The sequence below is a fragment of the Dendrobates tinctorius genome, unplaced genomic scaffold (assembly GCF_039654945.1).
Source record: "Dendrobates tinctorius isolate UK_male_01 unplaced genomic scaffold, ASM3965494v1 ptg000211l, whole genome shotgun sequence".
Classification (NCBI taxonomy): Eukaryota; Metazoa; Chordata; class Amphibia; order Anura; family Dendrobatidae; genus Dendrobates; species Dendrobates tinctorius.
Genome location: NW_027361878.1, coordinates 20,864,581 through 20,888,728, shown reverse-complemented (window position 1 = coordinate 20,888,728; position 24,148 = coordinate 20,864,581). Strand labels below are relative to the sequence as shown.

The 24,148-nt window shown below is 44.1% G+C and overlaps 1 protein-coding gene across 3 annotated transcripts in view; it reads left to right on the top strand.

Annotated features, from left to right (window-relative positions):
- The window catches only part of MACROD1 (mono-ADP ribosylhydrolase 1), a 963,591-nt gene that overhangs the window by 903,790 nt on the left and 35,653 nt on the right, over positions 1-24,148 (top strand). For all 3 annotated transcript variants that reach the window (XM_073554582.1, XM_073554583.1, XM_073554581.1), the window contains exons 5-8: positions 320-436; positions 1,529-1,650; positions 17,977-18,007; positions 18,094-18,167. In XM_073554582.1, the coding sequence (XP_073410683.1) occupies positions 320-436; positions 1,529-1,650; positions 17,977-18,007; positions 18,094-18,167 (344 nt within the window). The remainder of the gene's footprint in view (positions 1-319; positions 437-1,528; positions 1,651-17,976; positions 18,008-18,093; positions 18,168-24,148) is intronic.

Here is a 24,148-nt window from a genome sequence, read left to right as displayed (position 1 = left end):
ATGTTAAGCTAGTGTTTTATATAGTAGATTATCAGCCTGACATGTATTAATGAAGTGAAGCCTGGGAATACAGGGGGGGTTACTTAAAAACCCCAGCCTTTTCTAGTCTCCTTAGAGATCTGCATAATGTACCTACTTCCACAGATGGAGCATGCTGGTAGCTCTCCATGGTGCTGCACTTCTCGCTCTGTTCTTATATAAGCTGGATGCTGATTGCTATTGTTCTGAATCTACCATTGCTTTTATACTCCTCTTTCTCTCTTTTTGCCAGAATTGCTCACAAATTGTACATTCGTTGTTTTTTTGGTTTTTTTTTAAGTGGATGGATGCATACATCGGGCAGCAGGCTCACTCCTGAAGCTAGAATGCAGCTCTTTGGGAGGGTGCGAGACTGGACAAGCAAAAATGACCTGTGGCTACCTTTTGCCTGCCAAGTGTGAGTGTGGACTTAAACTATAATCTTTTTAAACATATTTAGTATTCTTACCAAGGCTGTGTTCACATCGCGTTATGGCCATGCGTTTAACGCATCAGTTTACATAGAGGCACTAACGCTATGTAACGGATGCGTTAACGACCGCCATTATAGTAACGCATCCTAACGCATACCAAATTCGGCATGCGTTAGCGATGATGCGTTACTTTGTGATGCACACTCGAACACGGTCTACCGCGTTCTAGGGAGCATTAGGTCTAACGCACAGCGAACCGACGCATTTGCGGTGGATAGACCTGTATGGCTAACGCATGGTAACAAAATGCTACCATGCGTTAGCGCTAGGGGTTAAAAATGTCAAAAATGTCATCAGCATTAGCGCATCCGTTTAACGGATCCGCTAAACTTATGCCCCTAATGCAATGTGAACCTAGCCTTATGTAGTGCAATGCTTCACAGACGCTGTCCCCATGGGTGCTCACAATCTTCACACCGTGTCAGTATAAAGAGTGTGGGGGAAAAAAAACACAGGAGAACCCAGAGAAAACTCTTGCAAACATGGGCAGAACATGAACCCAGGACCCCAATGCTGCAAAGCAGAAACAGTGCTAACCACTGAGCCACTTATTTTTTTTCATAACGTCACATAGGACAAGCGCTTGTTTGACCAACTAGTATTCCATTGTCATGTCTATCTGATTGTAATTTACATGTTTTATACCATGTATAAACTATTGTTTTTGAGTCACCTCCGCAAGAAGCACAATCTTAAAGCCTTAGCTTTTTGTTTTAGCAATTACTGGTATAGAGCGATATTCTTCAACGTTTCTAAGTCAAGTGCATCCTACTCAAAGAAATTACATCAAAATATGCCCATGGCTGTGATCCTACATTGGGCTGCACTTGCTAAAAGCACAGCATGAGGACTGTGAGTACCATATAGACATAGCACCATGGAGACATGACGTGTACCGACGTGCGCATACATATCACGGGTTATGTACCTTCCATCTAGAGGAGCAGCATGCCACTTGCTGCACATGCTGCATTGTTTTTCTGCTAAAAGCTAATTTTGTGGTTCATTCCCCTTAGATGTCATTCACACAGTGGGGCCCGTGGCACAGGGTAATCCAAGTCCCAGCCAGAAGGAGGAGCTGATGAATTGCTACAAGAACAGCATGTACCTGGCGTCTGAGAGCAAGCTGCGCACCGTGGTGAGAGACAGGCGTCAACAGCCGTTCACTTTTATTAGTCCCCAAGTGTAAAATTTGCATTAATTCTACTTTGTTATATAGCTACTAGCATGTTTGATGGAAAGATTTGTATTATCTCTACAGAATTAATATTTCATCCACCTACCTGATATGAGTAAATGACACAAACTGATACACTAACATACATTATTTATGATACTTATGCTTTAATCTGTATTATCACATAGTTTTATTTATTACGCCCGCTTATATAGCGTCATCATATTCCACAGTGCTTTACAGACATTACGGATCATAATCTGTATTCCCTATCAGTAGGACTTTTGTAGCATGGGAGGAAACCCACGCAAACACGGGGAGAACATACAAACTCTTTGCAGATGTTGTCCTTGGTGGGATTTGAACCAAGGACCCTAGCGCTGCAAAGCAACAATACTAATAACTGAGCTGCCCTTATTTATAATATTTTTCTTGATCAATAGGATTGTGGAAAGTTGGAAGAGTCAGTACCTTGAGGACCTGTAAGGACAAAATGCTGTCCAGTATAGTTAGAATGGATGGAATGTCAGTCCTTCACAGATACTTAACTCCTTCCCCCTCAATGATATATATTTATACCAGTAAAGTTGCACTCCTTGTCTGACCCTAGCGATAGGCCCTGGATAGGGAGGGGATGGGGTAAGTGCTAGTCAACCCCCACTTGTTATGATTCCACCACACGGCAGGGGAAGAGGGTGCCACTGAGCTCCACCCACCACTGACCCTACCTACTTGCCGGTCCCACCCTAGCCGGTGGGCGACAACTGGGCGGCGGTCCCTACCTCGGCGTAAGTGCAGGGAGCTACAGTGAGGGTAAACCGAGGGTGGAATGAGTGCAGGACAACCTAAGGGAGACAAGCAGCAGCAAGGAAGACTCCTAGAGTGAAACTAAAGAGTGAATGAACCTGAAGGGTAAAACCACAAAAACCCCAAGCTAACACAAAAATACTAAGATTTCAGCAAAGACCAAAGCGGAAAGCTGGAGTCCCAGAGGTACTCAACGAAAGAGAGACCGGGAGGCTGTCAGAGGTTGTACCGGACAGCGCTGTAGGGAAGACAGGAATCCGTACCACAGAAGAATCACCGGCAGGGAGTGAGAGCCCTGTGGAGTGCTAAATAGGAAAAAGGCGGGACATGAGCACAGGAAACAGTGAAGCACCCAATCACCAGAACGGAGGAAGAACAATGAACGAAAAGGAACTAGTTGATCAGAAACTGTATAATACGAATGGTTGTGTGGCACAGCAAGTAAGGCAGCGAGACTTGCTGTGGAAAACAGACTAGACCCCGGTACGAATCCTGACATTACCCGCTCCCTTATGAGGGGCCCCTGGACCCTCACACAGGGAAGGCTTCTCAGGAAAATTGATATGGAACCTCTTACATAACCTGGGAGCATGAACCTCAGAATGAGACACCCACGACCTCTCCTCAGGGCCATACCCCTTCCAGTCCACCAGGTACTGCAGGACCCCACGAACTTTCCTGGAATCCAAGATCTTTTTTACCTCAAACTCGGGGTGACCAAGTACAACAACAGGAGCAGGAGGTGTGTCAGCCGGACAAACTGGAGGTACATAAGGTTTTAGGAGAGCGACATGGAATACCTTATGCACTCTCATTGCCTGGGGAGATCCAATTTGACAGAAACAGAGTTGATTATCTGAGATATTTTAAAAGGACCAATGTACCGGGGAGCCAGTTTACCAGAGGGGACTCTTAGTTTCAGATTTTTAGTAGAAAGCCACACTTTCTGCCCAACTTCAAAGGAAGGACTTCTCCTCCTTTTCATATTAGCAAAGTGGCATTGTGACTCCTGAGCCTTTTTGATGTTGCCTTGGACTTGCTCCCAAACTGACCGCAGATCAGAGGAAACGATCTCTACCTCAGGATTGTCCGAGGGGTCCTCAGAGAAAGAGCTGGATTTAGGGTGAAATCCCATGTTGCAGAAGAAGGGAGATATCCCTGTGGAAGAGTTTACCCTATTATTTATGGCAAACTCTGCCAGGGCAATAAAAGATGCCCAGGTCTCTTGCTTATCAGCCACATAGCAACGTAAGAATTGTTCAAGGGCGTGATTGGCCCGTTCTGTCTGCCCATTGGTCTCCGGGTGAAAGGCCGATGAGAAAGCAAGGGAAATGCCAATTTTACTACAGAAAGCTCTCCAGAATTTGGAGACAAATTGGGTACCCCTATCTGACACAATATTAGAAGGAATTCCATGCAGCCGCACCACATGATTTAGAAACAAGGGGACCAATTGCTTGGCGGATGGCAATTTGGGTAAAGGAATAAAGTGTGCCATCTTACTAAAGCGATCCACCACAACCCACAAGGTAGTCATTCCCAGGGAGGAAGGTAAATCAGTAACAAAGTCCATGGAAAGATGGGTCCATGGCTTGGAAGGAACAGGTAGAGGACATAGTTCACCCAAAGGCCGTGAGCGGTTAACCTTAGACCGGGCACAAATGTCACACGCCTTAACATAGGCAGTGGCATCCCGGCGTAAAGTCGGCCACCAAAAACTTCTGGAGATTGACTCCATCGTACCAGAGATACCAGGGTGACCTGAAAGAGGAGAGTTGTGGTGTTCATTCAGCAGTCTCAAACGCAAATGACAGGGAACGAACCATTTATTATCAGGAGAGCCGGACGGAGACAAATGTTGAAATTGCTTAACTTCAGCAAACAAATCAGAGGAATTAGCAGCCAAAAATACTTTATCAGGTAAAATGGGAACAGGTGGGATGTTTGACGGTTGTTCAGGCAAGAAGCTTCTAGATAGCGCGTCTGCTCTGGCGTTTTTGCAACCGGGTCTGAAAGAAATCACAAAATTAAAACATGAAAAGAACAACGCCCACCTTGCCTGTCTTGGATTAAGCCGTTTGGCCGTTTTGAGATATTCAAGATTTTTATGGTCGGTGAGGACCGTAACAGGATGTTTGGCCCCCTCCAGGAAATGTCGCCATTCCTCAAAGGCCAATTTTATAGCGAGCAGTTCCCTATTCCCAATATCATAATTTTTTTCAGCTGGGGAAAACTTCTTTGAGAAGAACGCACAGGGTTTCAAACGAGTCAAAGACGAAGTCCCCTGAGAAAGTACTGCCCCTACCCCTGCCTCCGAGGCGTCAACCTCAACAATAAAGGGTCTCTCCTGATCGGGCTGGGTAAGAACAGGAGCAGTGGCAAAGCTCTCCTTAAGAAACGTGAAGGCATCCACTGCATCCTTACTCCAGTTTACTAAGTCGGAACCTTTCACAGTAAGATCTGTGAGAGGTTTCACCACAATGGAGAAGTTTTTTATAAACTTGCGGTAAAAATTGGCAAACCCCAGAAATCTTTGAAGAGCTTTCAAAGATACAGGACGAGCCCAATTAAGAACCGCTTTTACCTTCTCCGGCTCCATTGTGATGGCCTGGGGTGTCAAAATATGACCCAAAAAAGATAGACTTTGGACCCCGAAAATACACTTTTCTTGCTTGGCGAAAAGTTGGTTATTGCGGAGTACCTGGAGAACATCCCTTACATGATTTAAATGTGAGTCCCAGTCAGGAGAGAACACTAAAATATCATCCAGATAGACAATTACATAGCGGCCAATAGCATGTTGGAAAATATCATTGGTGAAATTTTGAAAAATCGCCGGAGCATTGCATAGCCCAAAGGGCATAACCAGACACTCGAAGTGGCCCTCGGGGGTATTGAAGGCGGTCTTCCACTCGTCGCCAGCCTTTACACGAATGAGATTATACGCCCCTCTCAGGTCCAACTTCGAGAACCATCGAGCCCCCTGAACCTGGTTGAACAGGTCCGGAATCAACGGAAGAGGATATTGGTTACGGACAGTTATTTCATTAAGACCTCGGTAGTCTACACACGGCCTAAGTCCTCCATCCTTTTTACTGACAAAAAAGAAACCTGCGGCCAGAGGTGAGGTGGATGGACGGATATGCCCCTTTCTTAGAGCCTCTTGTACATATTCACGTAAAGCTTCTCTCTCAGGAGGTGATAAATTATACAGGCGTCCCTTAGGGAATTTACAATTGGGAACCAAATTGATAGTACAGTCATAGGAGCGATGAGGTGGCAACCGCTCAGACTCCTTCAAAGAAAAGACATCTGCGAATTGGCCCAAAAGACTCTGAAGAGAAGCTTGTGCGGAGACGATACCACAAACGTGTGTTAACAAGCATTTCTGTGAACAATCTGCACCCCACTTCTCCAATTCACCAGAAACCCAGTTAATGTTGGGATTATGGAGCTGGAGCCATGGAAGCCCCAGTATGACACTAGTTGGGAGGTCATGCATAACCAAAAATGACAGTTGTTCCACATGCAGTACACCAACCTGAAATTATAGCAATGGAGTACAGAGACTAATCTCCCCATTTGCTAGTGGGGTGTTATCAATACCAACTAATTTAGTGGGGTGAGCGAGTGGAATTAAAGAAATACCCAATGAGACAGCAAACTCATAACACATAAAATTAGCAGTAGCCCCTGAATCAATCATGGCAACTCCTTCTCCCTTAGAGGAGGTGAAAGCAACAGAAATTGGCACTAAGAGTCTCTTAGAACTTAAAGGAATTACCTGTCCACCCACAGGCCTAGGTGGTGTATTCCGAGAAGATTCCTGTGGAGTGCCAGGGCGCCGCGGGCAATCCTTTATCCAGTGCCGAGGATCTCCGCAGTAAAAACAGGTTCCAAGTGCGTGGCGTGGGCGGCAAGGACTTGGATCTGTGGCAGCTTGCATGGCTCCCAATTCCATAGGTTCGGCAGCTGGCAGATTCGGAACAGCCGGAGTGACCCTAGAGAAAACGGGAACTTGTGCTGCTGCCTGCTCCGATCTCCTCGCCCTTAACCTGCGATCTATTCTGACCATTAAAGCCATCAGCTCCTCCAGAGACTGGGGCAGTGTGTAGTGTACCAGTTCATCCTTTAGGGCTGGTGAAAGGCCCCGCTGAAATTGATTCCGAAGTGCTGGATCATTCCAACGGGTAGCTAAGCTCCATCTACGAAACTGGGTGCAATAAACCTCTACCTCCTGATCACCCTGGGTCAGGGAGGTAAGGTTTGCCTCGGCCAGAGCGACTTGGTCAGGCTCATCGTAAATATTCCCTAAGGCTTGAAAGAAGTTGTCTACAGAATCACGGAGATTTGAATCTGGCGGCAGAGGGAAGGCCCACTCTTGGGGTCCCTCCCGTAAGCGAGAGATTATGATACGGACTCTTTGAGCTGGGGGGCCAGAAGAAATATGTCGTATTTGAAAATATAATTTACAATTTTCTCTAAAAGAAGCAAATTGGCTTCTATCTCCGAAAAATGGCTCGGGTAAGTTAACTCTAGGCTCAGAATTAGTTGTCCCTGCAACGGCAGCTGCTTGAATTTGCTCCTGACGCTGGACCTGCGCAGCAAGATCTTGCACCAGCTGAGTAAGGCCCTGCATTTGATTGACTAAAGAGGTCATAGCGTCCATAGGGAAGGCCGGTGATTCTATTATGATTCCACCACACGGCAGGGGAAGAGGGTGCCACTGAGCTCCACCCACCACTGACCCTACCTACTTGCCGGTCCCACCCTAGCCGGTGGGCGACAACTGGGCGGCGGTCCCTACCTCGGCGTAAGTGCAGGGAGCTACAGTGAGGGTAAACCGAGGGTGGAATGAGTGCAGGACAACCTAAGGGAGACAAGCAGCAGCAAGGAAGACTCCTAGAGTGAAACTAAAGAGTGAATGAACCTGAAGGGTAAAACCACAAAAACCCCAAGCTAACACAAAAATACTAAGATTTCAGCAAAGACCAAAGCGGAAAGCTGGAGTCCCAGAGGTACTCAACGAAAGAGAGACCGGGAGGCTGTCAGAGGTTGTACCGGACAGCGCTGTAGGGAAGACAGGAATCCGTACCACAGAAGAATCACCGGCAGGGAGTGAGAGCCCTGTGGAGTGCTAAATAGGAAAAAGGCGGGACATGAGCACAGGAAACAGTGAAGCACCCAATCACCAGAACGGAGGAAGAACAATGAACAAAAAGGAACTAGTTGATCAGAAACTGTATAATACGAATGGTTGTGTGGCACAGCAAGTAAGGCAGCGAGACTTGCTGTGGAAAACAGACTAGACCCCGGTACGAATCCTGACACCACTAGAACTAAAGACAGAGAGGGTGGACGAATGAGGGGATACACATAGCTTGAGAAGACCACCGAAATATCACGCCAGCAATCCTCCAAGAGTACTCTAAGAAGACACTAGCCGACTGCTAGTACTTCCAACCAGACAGGGGGAAATTGAGCAAACGCCAGCACCCTGCTGAAGAGACTGAATGTATTTAAACCTTCAGCAAAGGTCTGATAATTGGCAGCAGGAAGTGGAGATAACTGTTGGGTCCTAGAGCGAGAAGAATATCACTCAATAACAGAGATGTAAAAATAAAGAAGGTGCTTGTAGAGCGAATCGCAATGACCTTCTACAGCCAGATCCAGGATGACTGACACACTCGTGACAGTGACCTTCTTTGCTAGGAATCTAATCTAATGTGACTTCTCTTCTGGGTTGAAGTCTACATTTATATGAGTAAGTAGGATCACGCCAAGGAGAGGAATGACATTAGACAGGTTCCCAGCTAACAAATTTAGGAGAAAAAAAGGAGCATACGAATCCAAGTAGTATAAAATATACTAAGAATATTAAGAATATTGATGTCTATTTGTCATCTGCAACTTTGCTGGTTATTTATATATATTGTCTGTGCTCGCATTTAATAAAGGATTTTGATATTTTTATACTACTTGGATTCGTTTGCTCCCTTTTTTCGCCTAAATTTGTATGTTTATGGAGCGGAACATAATATTATTATGGCGGCTTATTTCCATGGATTGCCGCATTGTGTTTTGTTGAAAGTATTGGGCTCATGTTTATTTCCAGGTTCCCAGCTAAGAAGGCTGCCTTGTTGTGGTTTTGGGCATGCATGAATTCATAGTAACATAGTTATTATGGCTGAAGGAAGACTAAGTCCATCTAGTTCAACCCATATCCTGTCCTAACCTGCCCTAACATGTTGATCCAGAGGAAGGCAAAAAACACCCATGTGGCAAACAGTAAGCTTCACATTGGGGAACAAAAATTCCTTCCTGACTCCACATACGGCAATCAGACTAGTTCCCTGGATCAACATAATATCAAGGAATCTAGTATATATACCCTGAAACATCATACTTTTCAAGAAAGGCATCCAGACCCCTCTTAAATTTTAGTAGGGAATCACTCATTATAGCATCATATGGCAGAGAGTTCCATAGTCTCACTGCTCTTACAGTAAAGAATCTGCATCTGTGATTATGCTTAAACCTTCTTTCCTCCAGACGTAGAGGATGCCCCCTTGGCCCCATCACAGGTCTAAGAGTAAAAAGATCATTAGAAAGGTCTTTGTACTGTTCCCGCATATATTTATAAATTAAAATAAGATCACCCCTTAGCCTTCATTTTTCCAAACTAAATAACCCCAAGTGTAATAACCTGTCTTGGTATTGCAGACCCCCCAGTTCCCTAATAACCTTGGTCGCTCTTCCCTGCACCCGCTGCAGTTCAGCTATGTTTTTCTTATACACCGGAGACCGGAACTGTACACAGTATTCTAAGTGTGGTCGCACTAAGTTCTCCTCATGAGCATCTAAGCATTTTTTAATGCATCCCATTATTTTATTTGCCTTTGAAGCAGCTGCCTGACACTGGCCACTACATATGAGTTTGTCGTCCACCCATACACCCAGGTCTTTTTCAGTGACAGTTTTGCCCAGTGTTTTACAATTAAGCACATAATTATACATCTAGTTCGTTCTACCCAAGTGCATGACCTTACATTTATCCCCATTAAAGCTCATTTGCCATTTATCAGCCCAGGCTTCTAGTTCACATAAATCCTCCTGTAATATAAAATTGTCCTCCTCTGTATTGATTACCCTGCAAAGTTTAGTGTCATCTGCAAATATTGAAATTCTACTCTCTATGCCCCCTACAAGATCATTAATAAATATGTTAAAAAGAAGCGGGCCCAATACAGACCCCTGTGGTACCCCACTGCTAACAGTCACCCAGTCCAAGTGTGCTCCATTAACATCCACCCTTTGCTTCTTATCCCTGAGCCAGCTCATAACCCACTTACACATATTTTCCTCTATCCCCATTGTTCTCATTTTATGTATCAACCTTCTGTGTGGCACCGTATCAAAAGCTTTTGAAAAGTCCATGTACACCACGTCCACTGCATTCCCTTGGTCCAGTCCGGAACTTACATCTTTTTAAAGCTTATCAGATTAGTCTGACAGGAACAGTCCCTCGTAAACCCATGTTGATATTGGGTCATGATTCTTCTTCAGATACTCCAGTATAGTATCTCTTAGACAACCCTCCAGGATTTTACCCACAGTTGAGGTTAAGCTCACTGGCCTATAATTTCCAAATTCAGTTTTTGTCCCCTTTTTGAATATTGGCACAACATTTGCCATACGCCAGTCCTGTGGTACAGACCCTGTTATTATGGAATCTTTAAAGATTAAAAATAATGATCTATGACTGTACCTACCATATATACTCGTGTATAAGCCGACATTTTCAGCCCATTTTTTGGGGGCTGAAAGTCCCCCTCTCGGCTTATACACGAGTCATATACGGGGGTCGGCGGGAGAGGGGGAGTGGGGGGTGTCAGAGACCATACTCCCCCCCTCCTGGCACGGTCTCTGCAGCCCCCCTGCTTCCCCCATGATCTCAGTGTCCCAGCTGTTCCTGCATTCAGCGGTCACGTGGTACCGCTCATTAAACTCATGAATATGCACATATTTAATGAGCGGTACCACGTGACTGCTGAATGCAGGAACAGCTTGGACGCCGACATCATGCTGGAAGCAATGACTGAAGAGACCACGCGCCAGGAGGGCTGTGAGTATGACGGGGAGCTGAGCAATACTTACCGCTCCCCGTTCCATCGCTGTCTCCGGGTCCTCTGGCTGTGACATTTAGCGGAGGGCACGATGACGTAGTCAGTGCATACCCTCTGCTAACGTCACTGCACAGGACCCGGAGACAGCGATGGAACCGGGAACGGTAAATGTAGCCAGTGCCGGGGGCCTGAGCCAGCAGCTACACCGGCGCCTGGCCCCCAGCGACGGAGAGGTGAGTATGTCTTTTTTTTTTCTATAGCAGCAGCGACAGCATATGGGGGGTGTTTATATATGGAGCATCTACTTGGGCCACTATTAACCCTTGTGCAGCATGTGGGGGTGTTTATATATGGAGCATCTACTTGGGCCACTATTAGCCCTTGTGCAGCATATGGGGGGTGTTTATATATGGAGCTTCTACTTGGACCACTATTAACCCTTGTGCAGCATGTGGGGGGTATTTATGTATGGAGCTTCTACTTGGGCCACCATTAACCCTTGTGCAGCATATGGGAGTATTTATGTATGGAGCATCTACTTGGGACAACATTAAGCCTTGTGCAGCAATATATGGGGGTGTTTATCCTTGGAGCATCTTGTTGGGCCACCATTAACCCTTTTGCAGCATTTTATGGGGGTATTTATCTGGAGCATTTTTTGGACCACCATTAACCCTTGTGCAGCACCACCCTCGGCTTATACACAAGTCAATAAGTTTTCCCAGTTTTTTGTGGCAAAATTAGGGGGGGTTGGCATATACACGAGTATATACGGTAATTCCTGCAGTACTCGGGGATGTATCGCCAAATTTTGTGCTAAGTATCTTTTTTTTTTACTATTTTCTAGAGCAGTTATGCAATTCAAATTTCATATATTTAATGTTTACATGCTGTAACGTTACAGAGTGCAACTTTGTGTGTATTGAGATGGCTACTTTTAGTAAGCACCTGTACACACCAGTGTTCTGTTTGTGACGGTCAGTCTTTTGATATTTATACAGTACATTTATAGCAGGGCAGCAAAAGTGTCATACATTTATGTACATTAGGCAGTCAATGTCATGTATCATATGACTGATATCCTGAATAATTAGGCATTAAAAAAAGATACAAAATCATTTGAATATCCAAAAGGGAAAAAACTGTTGCAGCTCTTTATACCAAACATACAAAACAAAAAATGAAGATGTGCCTGATTAGGAACCATGGGTACATGGCCTAGTTAAGATTAGAAAACCTACAAAAGACAAAATGAGAAAAACCCTGCTGTAATTAAATAAATAAAAGCAAAAGTACATTTAAGTAATAAAGAGTTCTTAGTAATACTGTATTTGATCAAACATAGCATAAAAGCCGTCCCACCATCGACAAGGTGACTCTGTGGTCGGGGCGGTCCTACACTGTCTAGTATTAATAACCTTATCATGTGTCAAAGTTGATGTCATTGTGTGAATAAGGGCAGACAACAGAACCGGATCCCAACCAGTGGACACCAGTCAGGGGAAGCCTTTAACTACAATTTCCAGCTCAGGAGAGGGAGGCCACACCCCAGCTTGCACAGAATGTAAAAATACAGAGACAAAAAATACAAAAATTGAGCTTGATTTGAGTTGGTATACATGCAAAATATATAGCATAAAAGCCATCCCACCATCGACAAGGTGACACTTTGGTTGGGGCGGTCCTACACTTTGACACAGGATAAGGTTATTAATACTAGACAGTGTAGGACCACCCCGACCACAGAGTCACCTTGTCGATGGTGGGACGGCTTTTATGCTATATTTGATCAAATACAGTATTACTAAGAACTCTGAATTACTTAAATTCACTTTTGCTTTTATTTATTTAGTTACAGCAGAGTTTTTCTCATTTTGTCTTCTGTAGGTTTTTTATGCTTTATGGCCAGTGTGAACATGTGTTTATATGCTGCATGTATACCAACTCAAACCAAGCTAAATTTGTGGGGTTTTTTCTAGTTAATATTAGGCTTAGAGACCAGACTGAAAATTGGAATATTTTAGGATATATATATATACAGTGGGGAAAAAAAGTATTTAGTCAGTCAGCAATAGTGCAAGTTCCACCACTCAAAAAGATGAGAGGCGTCTGTAATTTACATCATAGGTAGACCTCAACTATGGGAGACAAACTGAGAAAAAAAAATCCAGAAAATCACATTGTCTGTTTTTTTTTCATTTTATTTGCATATTATGGTGGAAAATAAGTATTTGGTCAGAAACAAGGAATCAAGATTTCTGGCTCTCACAGACCTGTAACTTCTACTTTAAGAGTCTCCTCTTTCCTCCACTCATTACCTGTAGTAATGGCACCTGTTTAAACTTGTTATCAGTATAAAAAGACACCTGTGCACACCCTCAAACAGTCTGACTCCAAACTCCACTATGGTGAAGACCAAAGAGCTGTCAAAGGACACCAGAAACAAAATTGTAGCCCTGCACCAGGCTGAGAAGACTGAATCTGCAATAGCCAACCAGCTTGGAGTGAAGAAATCAACTGTGGGAGCAATAATTAGAAAATGGAAGACATACAAGACCACTGATAATCTCCCTCGATCTGGTGCTCCACGCAAAATCCCACCCCGTGGGGTCAGAATGATCACAAGAACGGTGAGCAAAAATCCCAGAACCACGTGGGGGGACCTAGTGAATGAACTGCAGAGAGCTGGGACCAATGTAACAAGGCCTACCATAAGTAACACACTACGCCACCATGGACTCAGATCCTGCAGTGCCAGACGTGTCCCACTGCTTAAGCCTGTACATGTCTGGGCCCGTCTGAAGTTTGCTAGAGAGCATTTGGATGATCCAGAGGAGTTTTGGGAGAATGTCCTATGGTCTGATGAAACCAAACTGGAACTGTTTGGTAGAAACACAACTTGTCGTGTTTGGAGGAAAAAGAATACTGAGTTGCATCCATCAAACACCATACCTACTGTAAAGCATGGTGGTGGAAACATCATGCTTTGGGGCTGTTTCTCTGCAAAGGGGCCAGGACGACTGATCCGGGTACATGAAAGAATGAATAGGGCCATGTATCGTGAGATTTTGAGTGCAAACCTCCTTCCATCAGCAAAGGCATTGAAGATGAAACGTGGCTGGGTCTTTCAACATGACAATGATCCAAAGCACACCACCAGGGCAACGAAGGAGTGGCTTCGTAAGAAGCATTTCAAGGTCCTGGAGTGGCCTAGCCAGTCTCCAGATCTCAACCCTATAGAAAACCTTTGGAGGGAGTTGAAAGTCCGTGTTGCCAAGCGAAAAGCCAAAAACATCACTGCTCTAGAGGAGATCTGCATGGAGGAATGGGCCAACATACCAACAACAGTGTGTAGCAACCTTGTGAAGACTTACAGAAAACGTTTGACCTCTGTCATTGCCAACAAAGGATATATCACAAAGTATTGAGATGAAATTTTGTTTCTGACCAAATACTTATTTTCCACCATAATATGCAAATAAAATGAAAACAAAACAGACAATGTGATTTTCTGGATTTTTTTTTCTCAGTTTGTCTCCCATAGTTGAGGTCTACCTATGATGTAAATTACAGACGCCTCTCATCTTTTTAAGTGGTGGAACTTGCACTATTGCTGACTGACTAAATACTTTTTTTCCCCACTGTATATATATATTTTTTTTATCACAGATAGAAAGTCTAACATTATCAACATTTAAAAAATATATGCTTAACATGAAAAAAACAGATTTAGGCTATGTGCCCACGTTAGCGTTTTTAAACGCTCAGGAAAAGGATCCCCTTTCCCAGAAAACGCGTGTCTTTTTCCACGCGTTTCTTGCGCGGTTTTTGACTCGTTTTTTGACACGCGATTTCTGGGAACATTGGGGATGGCTAAAAACGCTGAGCAATGCAGGAATTAATGAGCATGCTGCGTTTTTAGCCGCTAAGCGATTCCTGAGCGGTTAAAAACGCATGCATTTGCACAAAAAGCCAAAAACGCATGCTAATTAATTTGATGCATCTTTTAAGCATTTCTGCAGCGTCTGATCCGGCACAAACGCTGTGGAAACGCTTAACAAAACGCATCGTGGGCACACAGCCTTAAACAATTTTCTGTTGACATATTCCTTTTAATCGAACAGGAATTTGGTGAGGTTTCAGCTCTAAAGACATTGAAATTGTTAACACCGATCTGGACCATAACGCAAGATGTAACTCCAGATTAGTAAAAATCAAACTATATTTGCAAAGTTCCTTATCTTTCTAAGTTGAATTGATCTACATACCATATACCGGAATAAGTATAAACTACATTCAAAGAAGTATTAATTATTCTCCAAAAGGGGGCATCATCATTTTTTTAAAGATCTCAGATTAATGAAGAGATAGTGAGTGAATATTAATTACTGCACAAAGTCTTGCGATATCTTAAGTCATCAGGTAGTTTTGTTCCTGCTATGATTTGGGGCTTTGATCTAGTAACTATGTGTTCTGTTATAAATAAATGTCCTGCTGCCATAAGAAATGTGTAAATTTCTCTGTTAGTTAATTGGACCTTTTATTATGGATATCCCGAATTTCTTACGTTTGATCTTAATATGATTGATTATAGGTGAGCCATTCATAGCCTTTTAGTCCGAGGTTGTTAGTTGTTATTTTACAATACAGGGCAGCACGGTGGCTCAGTGGTTACGGTGGCTTGGTGGGTTCGAAACCCACCAAGGACAACATCTGCAAGGAGTTTGTATGTTCTCCCCGTGTTTGCGTGGGTTTCCTCCGGGTACTCCGGTTTCCTCCCACACTTCAAAGACATACTGATAGGGAATTTAGATTGTGAGCCCCCATCGGGGACAGTGATGAAAATGTGTGCAAACTGTGAAGCGCTGCGGAATATGTTAGCGCTATATAAAAATAAAGATTATTATTATTATTACAATATGGTACAAATTATGACTTTACCATAAGTCCCTATACCTCACAATTCAATGTGCTGCCCTTATTATTTGAGTTATATATGACTTGATCTATATACATTTTAGGTTATTGCTATCTTCTCTGCTGGGGTACTGTCCAAGTTTTAGCAAAAGCAAAGATAAACACAAACCATAAATTGATCATATGAACAAGCTCCACTAGCCTAGTGTAGTTTATTTGATGCGGTCATAGTGTTTTTTGGTAGAAACAGTTTTAGTTAACTCTCACACTCTCTTCCACTTCGGGGAGTTTTTGGAGCAATTTTTTAGTTTTCTGAAATGATTTTGAATACATTTTTTTGAAGTATTTTAGAAAAGTTTTTTTTTCTGGAACATGCTTAGTTTAGAGCAGATTCCAACAGGAGTTACTTCAAAGAAGTGATCTTTTGTTTAGGTTTTGAAAACCTGAAGTGAGGAAAAAAAAAGAGTTCAGATGGACATATTGAAAAAAACAGGCTACTTGCATCTGCAAATTGTGGAAGTGCCTGGCTCCGTGTGCAGCTTTATGTGCTCGTCTGCATTGTAGAGGAGTGCCGAAGCTGCCTTTATATTACATGCATTATTATATTTCGGAAAAAGGACCTAAGAAGTGGATTTTACAATTTTTTTTTTCTAATGGTGCATGTGGACAGTAGGCCAGACACACTCGCTGTAAAAGATCCAAGTGCAGTCCATGGCACACAAGGAGTGATTTTAGCTCGTGCGAACTAGCTTTTATGTTTCATCCTATTGATGAGTGCAAGTTCTCGTTACTCAAATTTGCCTAGGCTGCTTGTGTACGCTCCGAATATCACATATGACATATTCGAGTCCTTGCAGCCACATGTTTTTCTTCTGTTAGACAGCCATAAAACATTCAGGAATTGCCTGACAAACACAGCAATCCCCGCCTGTGGGAACTCGAACATGTCACTCGAGCACTCGTGATACTCGGTGCATTTCCAAGCACCCTCGGCAAATTCGAGTAGCGATCACTTGCGCTCATCACTACTTCCTGCACATCAGTATGCAATTCTAACCACATGTTGAGCGAATTATCAGAGCATGCTGTGTGCTCCTTTCATACAGTGTCTAGCTTGCAGATTAATTGTGTGTCCTAATCCTTCCCTCCCCCTTCTCATACACACTACATTGGATTCATATATTCTGCACACCTCATTGTATGCAACAAAAAACTTTACATTTTTATTTCCTACCCCCTTCTTCCACAACTGAGCAGAGCAGTAAATAGGCAGATACCACTTCACAGGAGATTGATGAGCTTTTTCTTTTTTTTTTAACAATATATTGCATCCGTGAATTTGCCTTGATCACAAATGTATCTGTTGCAGCAAGTTACCATAAGACCACATGCACACGTCCAGTATTTGGTCAGTATTTCATATCAGTATTTGTAAGCCAAAACCAGGAGTGGGTGATAAATTCAGAATTGGTGACGGGTTTCTGTTATACTTTTCCTCTGATTGTTTCACTCCTTATTTTGGCTTGCAAATATTGATGTAAAATACTGGCCTAATGGCCCACATGTGCATGAAACATTACATATAAAAGCAGAAATAATTTAGACAATTTTATTTGATCCTTGCCAAGGCTCCTTAATTAAGACCTTCTTGGAAAAGGAGGAGACCTCCTGGAAGAGTTATCAGATCTCTATGGCCCCTTTGAAAATGCTTGATAGAGCCCGGATTCCAGCAATTCCTGAAAGTACTTTGTGCCCCAAGATCTCAGAGAGGCATAGACCAAAGTAAGGCAGAGCAAAGGATAGCCAGAGACTGACGGTGGTGGCACTGTCTTAAAAATACCTCACTGCTGTGGTAGAATATATATTGTGGCGTGTTCCATTGGTCTACCATTCTTCGAGATGCTGACCATCTAACGTTGACAAGTATGTTTTATGTATGTATGCATAATTTTCTGTAGACGACTTGCCATTTTCTTTGGGAACAAAAAGCATGTTTTGCAATTGTCTTTTGATTCTTGACAGAAGTAGCGTGGGAACATTCATCTGCACACAATGCCTTGTCATGTGCTCTGTTTGGGCGCAGGGTGGTTGTGTGCTCTGGATTACTGCAAGCTTCCAATCAAAGCTTTCCATGTCCATTTATCTCAGCGATGTCTTTAAATACCCCCAATAGGTGTCCTTTGATTACTACTGTGTGTAATTCTACCGCAATACTACCTACTAGCTGATCCAGAGCGTGTAATCTGATGATATAAAAAATCTAACAAACCCGTATGTTGATAAGAGCCATGTAAAATAGCATGGGTCAGACACATGGAAGGAAAATAGAAGTTTGGAGGAAAAGTATAGGCATGCAGGGTTAAACCTTTGTAATATCTCTGAATGCGTAGTGCCGAATTCGTAATTAAATTTGATGCTAATATTATGTGTTTTATAGGCATTCCCATGCCTTTCAACTGGCGTCTTTGGTGAGTATTGTTTATTTTTGTCTTGTTGTATCTGTCATTATTTTTTTTTTTCAAATACTTTCTTACAGTAAAACTTGTTTCCACAGGGTACCCTGCTGAGGAGGCTGCCGAAGTGGCATTGGGATCTATTAGGAGCTATCTGGAGGAGAAAAAAGACAAGGTGAGAACCATGGCGAGACAAAAATCCAAAAAAAAAAAAAAAAAAAAAAGGAAAAGTGTTAAATAGATGGAATAGACAAGAGAACGGCAGTGATAAATACTCTCAGGGGGAGACATGGTTATAAAGGAAAAAGTTCAACTAAAGGATGGCCCAAATAAGACGAGAGTATAATTCAGTACACGGATGACTGTCAGTCATCCGTGTATTTCTTTACACAAAGAAATATTAGAATAGGAAGACATAGCAAAATGAAACCTTACCAATTCTAATTTTTTGGGGGGCTGTTACCTACATAATAATAATAATCAGATGAGAACAGGTTCTTTAAGTAGTTGACTGTATAACATTTTATAATGTTCCCTTTTATGGATTATTTCCGATTGTTTTGTTTGTGTATGGATAGTACTTCGAGTTATGAAGGAACAACCGATCATGGCGGTCAGTGGGTTTCCGAGTGGAATGCATGTTATCCTGTTAATTGAGTATACTGTATATTTCTTCACTATGCAGCACATCTGTGATACGCGGCTGCTTTCAGAGATTTCTGAAGTCTGCAGCACTTCTTACTCCTTATGTGAATAGGTTACAGTAAAGAGATTGTCTACTTTACAAAACCCTATTTCTTTCACCCTATTAAGGAATTCTGAGTTAATCAAGGGGTCATCTGCTGAGGATCCTCTTCTGTTGGCCTTAGAAGAGAGCGATTGCAAAGCGTTTCTCAAGGTGTATCAATTTGAAGATATCAGGATCTGTCTTGAGTTCCATTCCTGATTTGGGTTCAACACAGGAGAGTTCTTCCTATGTCACATCATCAGTGCTATCTGTAAAGGGATCACATCACCAGTTCTAAGGGTACCGTTACACTTAGCGATGCACCAGCGATCCCGACAACGATATGGATCGCTGGTGCATCGCTAAGTGGTCGCTAGTGAGCTGCCACACAGGCAGATCTCACCAGCGACATCGCTGGGGTCGGGGGTCGCTACTTACCTGTCAGATGCGGCGATCCTGACGTCCTCCCGCCCGCGTCCACGCGTTGCTCGTCGGCGCAGCAGGAAGTGGCCGACAAGGAATGGTCCAGGGAGTTCTCGCGCGACCAACGATGAGCAGCGGGGGAGCTGGTCGGAGGTAAGTATCACATGCAGCGATATCGCTAGCAATATCGCTGCTACGTCACAAAATCGGTGACTTTACAGCGATATTGCTAGCGATATCGCAGTGTGTAACGGGGGCTTAATTGCAAAGGGATCACATCATCAGTGCCCTCTGCAAAGGGATTTGACGGATTTATTTTAATTGCTAAGCCACCCCTTTTCTGTGGCCGGTTTGGCTACTAAAAAGAGCAACCTAGCCAATGTCCATCACAAATATCAATAGTCACGTGCTGACACAGGAAGCCTTAGCCAAGGAGTGGAGCTGCCAGGACCGACACCAATATCTTCAAAATGGGACTCTTAAAGGGAATATGTCACCGTTTTTTTGCTATATAATCTGAGAACAGCATTATGTATAGTCAGAGACCCTGATTTCAGCAATGTGACACTTACTGGGCTGCTTAGTGTAGTTTTTTTTTAATAAAATCAGTGTTTCATTAATGGGAGAGTATCACTAGAGTATTACTTGGTCTGCTGTCATGTAGTTCAACAACGCACGCACCACTGATTGGCAGGATTCTGCCTATGCACAGTATACACAAAAAGCTATGGTGTGGGCAGGGTTATACAGAGCTCCGCATTAACAGTGCTGCTATATCTGCAGCATAAAAGTCAATAAAAAGTCTCCAGAGTATTTTAATATGATCCAGCTAGCTGCTGTATAGCATATCTCTGAAAAGGAATCTGTCGCCAAATTTTTGCCATCTAATCTGTGAACTGCATAATGTAGGGTCAGAGAACCTGATTTCACGGATGTGTTGGGCTGCTTGCTGTTGTTTTTATAAAATTATTGTTTTATCAGCAGGAGATTCGCTAGAGGGCTAGTAAACCTGCTGCCATGTAGTCCAACCAAGCCCCCACCACTAACTGGCAACTTTCTGCCTATGCACAGTGTACACAGAAAGCTGCCAATCACTCGTGTGGGTGAAGTTATACACAGCTGAGCATTCAGGGAACTGCTAGATCTACAACAGAGAAAATAGTGACTTTATCAAAACTGCAGCAACCAACAAAGTAAGTGACACATTGCTGGAATATGGGTCTCTGCCTACATAGAGATAGAGCAGCAAAATCCTGGTAACAGATTCCCGTTCATACAAGTGTAAAGTCCTACATTTTTATATTTAAAGGCTATCTAAACAGATTTTTTTTTAAAGAGGAGACCATAGTTTAACACATTATCATATGTATTAAATCACATTTTTTCTTGTTTGTGTGACATTCATTATTTTAACTTTAGAAATTATGTTACCAGATCATAAATCTTTATATTCAAAATTGTAGATGTCTTAAAGAGGTTGTCCGACCCTGAAATCCCCCCAAAATATTTCAGCTAATCTGTTCTATATTGTAAAATACAACACCCCTATACATTTTTTTTGCTCTCTCTTCTCTTGTTCTTCATGAAATTCACTTAATTCCCTGCCCCTACTTTGTTTACCTGTGGCTCAGCCAAACTTGACATCCCCCTGTGCTTTATTATCTAACCTCACAGCCAGAGCTGGCACCGCCCAGCCTCACGTTCCAGTACCGCCTCTGCCCGCCCAGTACACACTCATTGGCTGTCAGAAATCTGCTCCTGCACTGACTTCTATCATCACTGCAATATTGTAAATAACAGAGCAATGTGTCTGTGCAAATCAGCACAATAGCTGCACTCCACACCACATCCACAGAGGTGAAAGAGCTTCATATGTCTCCACACCACATCCACAGAGGTGATAGAGCTTCACATGTCCCCACATCACCCGTGGAATATAAGTACTATGAAGATAAAAGTCTTTAGTGGTGTGTGCGTGTGTGTGTGTGTGCGCAACAGTGGAAGTATATGTGTGTGTGCATATCTACATACAGTGGTGTGAAAAAGTGTTTGCCCCCTTCCTGATTTCTTATGCTTTTGCATTTTTGTAACACTTAAATATTGGCCAAAGATAACACAAGTAAACACAAAAGTAGTTTTTAGATAAAGGTCTTTATTACTATTAAGGGAAAAAGAAATCCAAACCTAAAAGGTCCTGTGTGAAATAGTGATTGCCCCACAATCTGGTTTCCGTCCCTATCATTCCACTGAGACTGCCCTGACCAAAATTACTAACGATCTACTTACAGGCAAAGCTAACGGACAATTCTCTATACTCCTCGTTCTAGACCTGTCCTCTGCTTTGGACACAGTTGACCACTGCCTCCTACTACAGTTCCTCTCCTCCTTTGGCATCAAAGACGTCGCCCTATCCTGGATCTCCTCATACCTTTCCAACTGCACATTCAGCGTCTCCCTCACTACCTCCTCATCCTACCCTCTCACTCTGTTGGAGTCCCCCAAGGCTCTGTTCTAGGACCCCTACTCTTCTCAATCTATACAGTTGGCCTGGGACAACTTAAAATCCCATGGATTAGAGTACCACCTTTATGCTGATAACACTCAGATCAACACAGAACGAAAAAGAAAAAAAAAAAATTACCAGCTCACCCTCAATTGGCATAATAGAGCACGGACTCCAAGGGACCACTTGTGAGCAACATAGAAAAAATGGAACAGTCCAGCTGAAGTGAAGGCTATTAAACTTTAAAATTTAATTAAAGTTTAATAGCCTTCACATCAGCTGGACAGGTCCATTTTTTTTCTACTCCAATCAACCTCTCTGGCCCAGACGTCATCTCTCTGCTGTCCAGAATCATGAAGTGTCTATCAGCCATATCCTCCTTCTCCTCTCGCTTCCTCAAACTCAATGTGGACAAATCTGAACTCCTCATCTTTTCTCCATCTCACAGATCTTCCTTACCTGACCTATCTATCACAAATAACGACATTACGCTTTCCCTCGTACCAGAGGTCCGCTGCCTCGGAGTAACCCTTGACTCTGCCCTGTTCTTCAAACCGCACATCCAAGCTCTTTCCACCGCCTGTTGCCTCCAGCTCAAAAATATTTCCAGAATCAGTCCTTTCCTCAACCCTCAATCTACTAAAATGCTTGTGTATGCCCTCATCTTCCGCCTCGACTACTGCAACATCCTTTTCTGTGGCCTCCCTGCTAACGCCCTCGCACCTCTCCAGTCCATCTTTAACTCTGCTGCCCGACTAATTCATCTCTCTCCTCCGCTTCTCCCCTCTGCAAATCTCATCACTGGCTCCCATTCCCTCATCGTATCCAGTTCAAATTACTAATACTGACCTACAAGGCCATCTATAACCTGTCTCCCCTGTATGTCTCTGAACTAATCTCCCGATACCTTCCCTCACGTAATCTCTGGTCATCCCAAGACCTCCATCTCTCCTCCACACTTATTCGCTCCTCACCCAACCGCCTCCCGAATAACCCCCATCTTCTTGAATTCTTTGCCCCAAAACGTCCGACTATCAACCTTATTCAGATCCTTCATAAGAAACCTGAAAACCCATCTCTTGAAGAAAACTTACAGCCTGCAATGACCACACGGCCACCTCAACACCATCGGAGCTACTGCAACTCCCGACCTACTGTCTTCTTCCCCACCATCCTGTAGAATGTAAGCCCACAAGTGCAGGGTCATCTCCCCTCTGTTTCAGTTTGTGATTGTTAGTTTGTTTACTGTAAGTGATATCTGTAATTTGTATGTAACCCCTTCTCATGTACAGCACCATGGAATCAATGGTGCTATATAAATAAATAATATTAATACACCTCAGCTGCTACAAAACCTCAGTTTGTAGTGGTGTATCTACATACTACAACTCAGCTTCTGCAGAACCTCAGTCTACAGTGATGTACAGGCCCAGATTGGTAATATAACCAACCGGGCATTTTCCCGCTGGGCCGCTGTCATGTGGGCCGAGGGTGGCAGCACCTGCTCATCTGACCGCTTGTCAGCTGATGCAGCCACTGGCCTGGCTGTTGATCCTGCCGCCGGCCCTCTGCAGGCATGGCGGTTATAGTTTCCAACCCTCCCGCACTGCAGGGAGATAAGCCGCCACACCCCCCCTCCCCGTAGCATGAGACCTCCCCCTGCAGCCACTCGCAGCGTCGCTTGCCTGCTCTCTTCTCTGTTCACGGGACCTGTGATGAGGTCACAGGAGGGGAGGAGTCAGGGGTCACATGATCAGGAGCCTTTGTCGTGACCCCTGACTCCGCCCCTCCTGGGACCTCATCACAGGTCCTGTGCGCTCAGCCTTGCCTCTTGGTGTCTGCAAGACTCTGCTGTGCTGTTGTCATGGTGCTGGATGAGATAAATATGTGTGTGGTCAGGAGGGGTTTACAGGGTAGATGTAGCAGAGCTGTGTGTGTATGAGGTGTACGGAGCGGAGCTGCGTGTGTACGAGGTATGCGGAGAGGAGCCGCGCGTGTACGAGGTGTGCGGAGCGGAGCCGCGCGTGTACGAGGTGTGCGGAGCGGAGCCGCGCGTGTACGAGGTGTGCGGAGCGGAGCCGCGCGTGTACGAGGTGTGCGGAGCGGAGCCGCGCGTGTACGAGGTGTACGGAGCGGAGCCGCGCGTGTATGAGGTGTACGGAGCGGAGCCGTGTGTGTACAGACTGGAGCCATTTGTGTACGGGATGTACGGAGCGGAGCCAAGTGTGTACGAAGCGGAGCCAAGTGTGTACGAAGCATACAAAGAGGGCTTTTCCCACGGACACAGGAGTACATGGCGGAGCCCCGAGGAGCATTTTAAAACACACACATGACGTTCCACCTGAAGTGATGTGCTGGAAGCTGACCGGAAATTAGATAATTTCTTGAGGAGATTGTGACGGAACCAGGAATGCTTCAGATCCATCACCGTGTCCTCCTCTGACAGCGCAGACAGCAGGATCGCCTTGGAATCGGGGATGCTGGCCATGTGAGCGGATCATGA